Genomic DNA, 9,829 nt, shown 5'->3' on the forward strand with positions numbered 1-9,829 from the left:
GTGGAGGACAAAGGTAAGGTGAAGTAAGTGAGACACATGTTATACTTTATAGTTTTATATCTTCATTTGTGTCCTTTGAAAAGAGCATAGAGTTATTGTTGAGGATGTGTTAGAGTGGGGTTTAGACTTGTATAAACTAATTTCCTCAAGCCTATTCAAACTGTACAACTCTTGTAAACATTTCCTTGTTTTGTAAAAGCACATGCGTTGGGCTCATGGAGTAGATTCAACACCTACGCTCACCCACTGGACTCGAAGATGGACATGGTGACAGATGAGAACCACATGGAGGAGATGGAGATGGAGACAGAGAAAAACCAAACTATGGATAATGACTTTTCTGCCACACTGTCAGAGGAGACGGACAGACATCTGACAATCAGTGAACGGCTTTCCAGCAGCTGCAGGAGAGTCAGATTGAGATCTAGACCCAGACTCCAGTCCACAAAAAGCTTCCCCCCTTACAGTCAGTGTATAGGTGGACTCGGAGAGGACAGGGAGCAGGACAATGAGCTTGATTCAGAATCAAGCGAAGTGAATAGGGAAGACAGGAGTGAGGTCATTCAAGGCACGGAAAAGAAACAGGACATTGAATTGATCCCAAGATGTGCAAGGGATGAAGTGAAGTTAAAATGGAGGCTGAGGAGGAGGGAGAGGTTAGGTGGGAGCCATGAGGTTGATACAGACGGATGGGAGAGGGTGAGGTGGAGCGGGAAAAGAAGGGTAGAGGAGACTGTAAGAGAGAAGGAGTGGGAATATGAAGAGGGGGGCACGAGCAGTGAGTTGAAACACAGGAGAAATAGAGACTCCAGTTTGGACAAAGAAAGAAAAGAAGAGGAGGATACAGAGAGGAAGAGAGTTTTGGCAACAAAGGAAGATGAGGAGAGCGAGGTGACCCCAGAGGGGATGGATGAAGAGGCCGAGGAGCTGAGAGACGGCCCCGCAACACATCAGTGGTCCTCCCCACATCCAATTCTCTCCAAGCTTTTGCACTCCTCCACCTCCTCCTCCAGCTCCTCCATCAACCTCTCCTCAGCAGAGAGCGATGAGGTCTTCAGCGAAGGAGAGGATGTTGGCTCAAAGAGGAGGGCGTTCAGGAAGGTGAGAATGAACAGATGTGGTGTTAAGTTTTTCATTTTGGCTGTATCATAGTAAATATCATAGTACTGCTATCACACCTGTGCATGTGGCTGCTCTGGTTTTCCATGGAAGATGCTTACTAGAACTATATTTCTCAACTGTTCTTTGCACCTATGGTCGTGGTGATTTGCATGGGCTTGAAAGAGGACTTTGACAAGGTCAGATTTGAATGGTGTTTGCATGCCTGGCTGCTGCTGCTGCCGCTGCGGCTGCCACAGATATGAGAGTAGAGGGGAGCAAATGGTGGGAGGAGGACTAGAGACTCTCTCAGCACAGTCTGCATTCTGCATTGTCAGACACAGTGAGCCTGTAAGGACTGAATGAAGAGCGCCACACAAGACTGAGAAATAAGCATCTTCAAAATATTTAATCTCTGTGACCAAAATAGGAACATTTAGGATGCAAACATCTGCAATTTAAAGGGTCTTAAATATTGTATAGTATAGACATTTTCTTCAAGCTTGAAACCTGTCATTTTGTGAGTGTCTCTACTGAGCATGCTCAGGTCAACTTTTGTTTCCCTTGGTTTTTTGGTTTTTCAACAGCCATGTCTGTGTTTGGTGGCAGCTGTTTTGTGTATATACAAAACAGATCATAACTGTCAAGGTATGAACACTGTTTGTAAACACCGAACGCACTGACACTCAAAACAGTTTTTGACGTGCAAAAAGGACCTAAGAGGTGTTCATACTGAAAAATATACCCCTAAAAATTCTCTCAGTCAGAGGTATAATTTCAGAGAATGGTTGGCCTTAAAGGGACAGTTCACCCCAAAATCAAAAATACATATTTCTTCTCTTACCTACAGTACTATTTATCAACCTAGATTGTTTTGGTGTGAGTTAGCAGGGGTTGGAGATATCAGCCATAGAGATGTCTGCCTTCTCTCCAATATAATGGAACTAGATGGCACTCAGCTTGTGGTGCTAAAAATACTCAGCAGCAGTGTCTCTCTCCAGGAATCATGACCAGAGGGGTATTCCAGAAAGCGGGTTATGTGAAAACTCAGAGTAAGTTAACCCTGAAATGAGGGAAACTCTGAGTTATCCGTTCCAGAAAGAGAGGTAACTGAAACTCTGAGTCAGTCACCATGGTAACAGACTCTGTGAACATAACCTGCTCGCTGACAGGTTTTCTTCAATAAACCCTGAGTTTTTCTCTGTCTCCTCCCTCTTACACGCTGTTTCATTTCCTCATTCATTCAGTCCGTGTCAAAGCTTGTATCGAAGCGCATTAATTAGCGGAGATTTACCGTCTGTCACAGTCTAAATCCTGCTGGATATTAGTTTGTTACTCAGGACTGTCTTAAGTTACTGAATTTATGCACATCAATCATTTCTTTGGACATCAGTTTTTGTCTTTACATTCAAATATTACACAGCGAGAATTCACCCTCAGCTCAGAATCAAACCTCTGTCCTTTTTATATTTATTATTTTTTATAACACTGTGCACAAGGATCAGACTGTCAGTCTGTTAGAGCAGCTCCCAAATGTTTATTGCACATAATGTGTAGGTCTAATTATTTAAATTTTAAAAATCGGTATGAAGCTTTAGACACGTAGTATCAATGACTAATGATCTCTATCACTGATGTCATTGGTCGCACTGATGGAACATAATTCCTATAGCCTAATATTGGGGATTATATGTTAATATTTCTGAGTGAGCAATGGTGCAGCATTTCACTGTCTTTAAATTTACTACATTTGTAGCTGAAATAAAGTCACTGAATGCTGTTGAGTCAAGATACAAATAGATGTCCAGCATTTTAAAATCTACTGTATTTTAACCTCAACGTCTTTTCAAGTGCAAACCACCAAACATATTATTACTGGGTCAGACTGTGAGTTTACAGTCATGTCTTTATGTCTTTGATCTATAGCCTAGCCTATGTGTTTAAAATCTTACTATTTTCCAGTTGCTGCCTCCTGTGTTTTTCCTCATCAGATTGATTGAGTCTTTGAAATGTATTTTAAGGCACATTGAGCACCACAAGCTGAGTGCCATCTAGTTCCATTATATTAGAGAGAAGGCAGACATCTCTATGGTTGATACCTCCATCCCCTGCCAACTCACACCAAAACAATCTAGATTGATAAATAGCACTGTAGGTAAGAGAAAAAATATGTATTTTTGATTTTGGGGTAAACTGTCGCTTTAATGATATGGTTTATCACATTTTCCTCAAAGAGAGAAATCAAAGACTGCAGAATTACATTTATATTTCCTCATTTGGCAGATACTTTTGTCTAAGGAATGGCATTGAGCTGCTTTGTCACAGTAGGAAAAGCAAAGGTGTAAATAATGAAATTAAAGGTGGTTGCATGCCATTTACCTGTTTCTGTTTCAGGGTCCTGGTATTGTGAATGCTGGGTTATACTTTCATAGCTTAGTAAAACACTTGAACAGTTAAGTAAGTAGGAGTAGAGGATGGAAAAGTGCTTTAGCAGACAAAAAAATCACACAGAACTCCCTATACGTGGGAACCTTATACTTCTGAGTATAAGGAGGTGGTCATATCCAGAAGTATAACAGGTCAGCAGCACAGTGACAGAGCACTGTCACCTCACAGCAACAAGGCCCTGGTTCAACCCTGCTTGCTGGCTGGGGCTTTTCCACTTGAATGCATGCAGAAATTCTCTGTATGCTTCACGCCTGTTGACCTGTCAGAGATGTAAACTGCTTCTTGAAAAACAATGCCCTGTTTATCTCACATGAAGACATCAACATGCTCTTCTTTTCTGCCTCAGAGCCGTTCCTGGAAAACCTACCTGACCATGATGCACTGGTCACTGGGGCGGCAGAGCTCCTGGGTCCAGCTGGCTGGACATCAAGGCATGTTCATCTTAAACAGACACATAAAGGCACTCAGAAATATCCTTACACTTTTAGATACAGGATAAAGCTCACATACATTGTAACATTTTATCTCCAGAATGTCAGGTTGTCATCTCTTTTGGTTTTACCACTATACACTTTGAGTTTATTCAGTGTGTTTTTAAGGGTTTTCAAACATGTTTCATTAAGTCAAGAATCTCTGAGTTAAGTCTTTTCATCTCATTGAGGTCCACAATATAAAGACCTGACTGTTCATTTAGGTTATTTTACTTTACTTTTATTAAACACGTGGATGGTGAATAATGCTTCCTGTTGTCCGTTTTGTTGCTGCCGTCACCAGGTAACTTCCAGCTGAGTGAGGGAGGGGAGGTGTTGAAACGGTATAGTGAGGTGGAGGCAAAGTGCCTTGAGTTATTGATGAGCGACCCGCTGAGACCCTTTGTCCCACAGTATCATGGCTTGGTCACCAGGGGGGAGCACTGCTACATCCGCCTGGAGGACCTGCTGAGCGGCCTGAGGAGACCTGTCATCATGGACTGCAAGATGGGAGTCAGGTAGGTTTGAGAGCAATTGTTTGCTTCTACCAGAGGTTACAGTCCTGCAGGTTTATACACAAACACTGTAGAAATGAGTGTACTTGTACTTACATGAGGGGCTGAGAGGTGAAATCAGTATGCTATTATGCCCAACTAGAGTTTTCTTCTCAGGACATACCAGGAGGACGAACTGATCAAAGCTCGCACTAAGGCCACCCTGAGGAGTGACATGTACCAGAAGATGGTGAAAGTAGACCCATCAGCTCCGTCAGCAGAGGAGCATGCACAGAGAGGGGTGACCAAGTTTCGATACCTTCAGTGGAGGGACACAACCAGTTCTACATCCACGCTGGGCCTCAGGATAGAGGGCATCATGGTAGGCCAGTCAAATCACTGCACAACTTGTGTTACCCAAAAATACATAGTTATGTCAACTGTTTGATTCTCTGTAAGTTTTCAAATGTCCCATATCTGTGTTGTTGTGTTTCACTCTCTGTGAGTCAGATGGAGGACGGCAGTGTCCAACGGGACCTCAGGAAAATCCTGACTCCAGATCAGGTCACAAATGCAATGCTCTACTTCACCAAGAGTCAGCTGGACATCCTGGTCAGTGCTGTCTGTCATAGAAACACCGTTACATAAATTACACTACTTTTTTTTTTTTTAGAAAACAGGTCCCAATACTGAATCAGATTTTGATTAGTAAAACAAAACAAAAAACACAAATCTGAACAATCAAGGAAATACAGATTAAAAAATAATGACTTAACCCAATAGAAAAATACTACTACTACTTAACACTAGATATTTCTTTAGTTTATGTGTCCCCAGTTGCTGCCCTGTGGGTTAAAAGCCATGATCAAACCATATTTAGCTTCTTATACATAATCAATGCACTGATGCCTGCTGTGCATGTCTAAAGATAGTTATCACAAAATTACTTCAACAATCCACACAGGCTTTGTCTTTTAAAACTTTTTTAATTAAGATTTGATTAAAAAACTAGACTAACTACAAGCATTCACAAAAATAAAATGACATTGAACAAGCAAAACAGAGACTTCCTGTTATTTTTTTATTTATTTTTTTATTTCCACTCAGTTGATTACATTAATCTTTCAACCTGTAAAGTGTGCTGTTTATGTCTGCTAAACCACAACTCCACCCATCTGTGGTTTCAGAAAGCGTACCACACCAGACTCCTGGCCCTGAGAGATGCTCTGAAGAACTCACCATTTTTCAAAACCCATGAGGTTGGTTCACACATAGACATATCTTAACTTGCTTATAATGTTTTAAATCATCTTAACAGGAAGTGAAAATCATGGAGTCAAAATAGCAGCTATTGAAAACAAGATGAATAATTTATTCAAAATAAAACATGAGAAAATTAAAATAAGTTATTAGATCACATTGAGCTCACGACCCAGTTTGAAAAAAAAAAAAAAAAAGTATCTGGATCAGAATGATCCGGATTTGGAAATCCCATGTTTTGCTATCCAGGATCAGCTAATCCATCTTACTTTTGTATCCGTTTTTCAAAGCAAAATTAGATTTGATCACCCTGATCCAGATATAATCTTTTCAAGATTACCAAATCCAGATAACCAGAGCTCCAAATGGGATTACATACTACAATGTGGGCTACTAGCTAAAAAACAACAGGTCGCATAGGCATCTTAGGGTCATGTGTTTTTATTTGAAGAGACAGAAAACAGTATGAGGGGGTGCAGTGTTAGAAACTGCTTGACTATACCATTGTGAATATTATAAAAGTTTAAATGAAGGTTAAAATCAGGTAATTTTTTTTTATATTAACAGCTAATTGGGGGGTATTTTATGACAAAAAAAAAAAAATCCTTTATTTTACTGAAAGGCTTAATAGATAGCCTAATGTCTACTTTATCTACGTACACTCCAATCCAATAGCCGTAATCTGATCAGATTACTTCTGAAAACTGGGCCCAGATGTCTTTTTGCTGATCCAGTTTCATATTCTTATAATGAATCTACATATATTTATATGTTTGACCTGATCAGGTCATTGGCAGCTCGCTTCTCTTTGTGCACGACCACAGCAGCAAGGCCTGCGTGTGGATGATAGACTTTGGGAAGACAACCCCAGTGCCTGACAGGAGCGAGCTCCAACACGATGTCCCGTGGTTCGAGGGGAACAGAGAGGACGGCTACCTCATCGGTCTGAGGTCTCTGATCAACTCTCTGGGCGAGGCCATCAGTGGGGCCTGTGGGCTTCGGGAGGACAGCTGTGGAGAACAAGAGAGTGGTACATGAAGTACACCGAGGGTTGTGGTGGAGACACTCAAACACTCATATTCAGAATCAGGTGGACAAAATGGCCGCTGTTACTCTTTGAACTGTCGCCTCATGTCATTCACTGGAGGAGACAACAGAGGAGCATTTGTTGATGGGAAATCTGTCTTCACAGGCTGAGGAAGAAGAACGAGGGAGTACAATGCAGCTACAATCCATGGACATATGATATGTTTGTCTTGCAATTGCACATCTGGTATGTGAACACTGTAACTGTGAAGACAGTGTTTTGTTACAAAGACTTTGTCTTCTTTACTGTTCCCTTTTTTTTCCCTTTTTATTATTCATGAAGGACCAAAAACAAATTTTCCTCAAAAACTTAGATCTCACCTGTGTGGAAATATATACTAAGATCATTTGTTTACTGCAGCAAAGAAAACTCTCATACACGCAAACACGCACATCTGGCTGAACAGCCATATTATAAGTCAATATATCATAAAGAGACTAGCTTTACTTATGAAAAGAAACTTTAAAATACATTTATAAAACAGATGTGATATTATCAGAGTTTTGAATTGTTTACAGATGATGCAGCTGAAATGTTGTCTTCTCCTGGTCATATAAGCTGTGGTGAAATTACACAAAACAACTTCACATGTAAGACACTCCAAACTAAGTGAAATAAACAATACATTTCTTTATCTGCTCAGTCTTAATGTCTCTACATTACGAGTACTCAGAAACCATCCTCTGTCTCTTTGCAGTCATTTTGAGTCTCTTTGCAGTCATTTTGAGTCTCTTTGCAGTATTTCTGTGTCTATTTTCAGTCATTCTGAGTCTCTTTGTAGTTATTTTGTGTGTCTTTGCAGACATTTTTGTCTCTTTGCAGTCATGTTGTGTCTGTGGTCATTCTGTGTGTCTCTGCAGTCATTTTGAGTCACTTTGCTGTCATTCTGTCTCTCTCTGCAGTCATTCTGTGTCTCTGTCATTTTGTCTCTTTGCAGTCATTTCGAGTCTCTTTGCAGTCATTCTGTGTCTCTTTGCAGTCATTTTGAGTCTCTGCAGTCATTTTGTGTCTCTTTGTAGTCATTTTGAGACTCTTTACAGTTATTTTGAGTCTCTTTGAAGTCATTATGATTCTCTACCTGGTCAGTATGTGTTCATTTAAGTGTCATTTTGCAGGTGAAGACTGGTGGGGCCCCTGCCACTTTCGATGCCCGGGCCTGTGCCCAGTAGGCTCGGTCAGTAATCCATCCATGTGCGCAGCTTAACATTGTTCAAACCCACAGACCATTATTTTAAATTCCAGTGGGTACTGCAAATTTTACGAAGATATCCAACGTGTTAGGGTGAATTTGGGGGACTTGTGTATAACATGATGCACGAGATGTGTTTGTGCATTTGGATACTGTTAGACAGAGTTTACAACTTTTGAACAGTTGATCTCTCCAACTTTAAAGCTACTTAAGAGGGGGGATATAAGAAAACTGGATATTAATGTGATGTAGTCAGTTTAAAATTTAAATTTAAATAATGTGCAATAAATCTTACCTTAGTGAGGTTTATCATGTTCTGTGGCCTTACAGAGCTGTTAATTCAATACTGTGGTCATTTCGGAGGCTGCAGGTGTTTCAAACAGGTGTTTCTAATATACTGTCCATCCATTTATACCAATGAGGGCAGACCAAATACTGAACACACCTCTCAGTATATTGCAACACAACTTAGCAGCACCACAAACTACGAATAACCATAAATTTGAACCAACAGCTTTGTAAAACTGTATCAACAAAACATTATAACTGTCATAGAGGTAAGATCTATTTCACCGCTGTTGTTTTAATTAGGTGAATTTATTAATCTGGAAACTGTGTGTACTATATGTGATGTAATGTAATGTGATGCAATACCTGATCCTGATTCCAGTCACTTCCGCCAGGTGGCGCCATGTTGTTGTTCGTTCCGGAGGTGAAGTGAGCGGACAGTCGGAGGGACAGCAGCGGGGACAGCAGACAGTAGGCAGGGGCAGTTGTTTCCGATATCATCACGGAAAATATCGCCACGGTAAAAGAAAATAATCGGTAAATATCGTCGGTCTGTGTCTGTGAGTCCAGCGTGATGTCCAGCCGGATACCGTGCTAACGCTAACAGCTAGCTAGCTAGCTAAAGCTAACATCCGTTAACACCCGCCTGGCTGTGGAGAAGCTGTAAAAACCGGTTTAATTTTGCACAGATTTTAGAGCAAGGGACCTCTTTCTTATTTTAACGATAAGGAATAACGTTTAACAGTTTTTCTAAAGGCTAAGTTTGAAAAGTTTTTCCAGATGGATCACCTGACTTTGTCTCAGAGGAGCTACCCCAACCTGGCTGTGGTGACACGTGTGTTGAATCAGGGTAAGTTTGGTCCACTGATTATGTCCAAGTTCACATCTGTGTATCAGTTTGGACAGGTTTTCCCTCAGGTTGAGTCTAGTATTGGTGGGAATTAAAGTATACATTGGCGGGGATAAGTCTGAGGGGGATAATACAGTTGAAATGTTATGAATATTTAAAAATAAATAAGGTTTAACTGCCTGAATCTCTATGGGGTAACGTTAGACGTTGCACCTTGCTGCATATGAGCCCACATTGTGACTTTATCACTGAGTTTGTCAGGGAAATCAGATGGTGTAGGCTACTTTTGGGTAGGAGATGGAACTTTGCTCAAGGGCATTACCTGTTTGACTGAAGCATGTGGCATTCTCAGTCAGCAATTACAATAATGAGAGGGATACAAACACCTGTTTAGGACTGCAGTTGGCAACACAAAAACACAGGTTATTCAAAGAGTCACGGACTGGATTCAAAAACATAACTATATTATTGCAGCCTATTTTTTTCACAACTCCACAAACCAATATGACTATTTACAGTTTTATTCTAGTTTTTTTCTTTTCTTTTATCAATGGTATATTTAGGTGAATATATCTCCAACAAGAAAATATTAAGACAGCAAAGTACTCATTATGTAGTTGATTTGCTGAAGCCCCATGTAATGTG

At 40.6% G+C, this 9,829-nt stretch overlaps 1 protein-coding gene across 1 annotated transcript; it reads left to right on the top strand.

Moving 5' to 3' along the window:
* The first annotated feature begins 258 nt into the window (after nt 1-258).
* On the top strand, nt 259-6,808 carry si:ch73-22a13.3 (inositol-trisphosphate 3-kinase B). The gene is made up of 7 exons (XM_050042446.1): nt 259-1,101; nt 3,893-3,977; nt 4,321-4,534; nt 4,688-4,892; nt 5,021-5,122; nt 5,698-5,769; nt 6,557-6,808. The coding sequence occupies exons 1-7, from the start codon at nt 259-261 to the stop codon at nt 6,806-6,808; spliced, it is 1,773 nt and encodes a 590-aa protein (XP_049898403.1).
* Nucleotides 6,809-9,829: the final 3,021 nt, after the last annotated feature.

This window comes from Epinephelus moara, chromosome 4, assembly GCF_006386435.1.
Source record: "Epinephelus moara isolate mb chromosome 4, YSFRI_EMoa_1.0, whole genome shotgun sequence".
In the NCBI taxonomy this organism is placed as follows: domain Eukaryota; kingdom Metazoa; phylum Chordata; class Actinopteri; order Perciformes; family Serranidae; genus Epinephelus; species Epinephelus moara.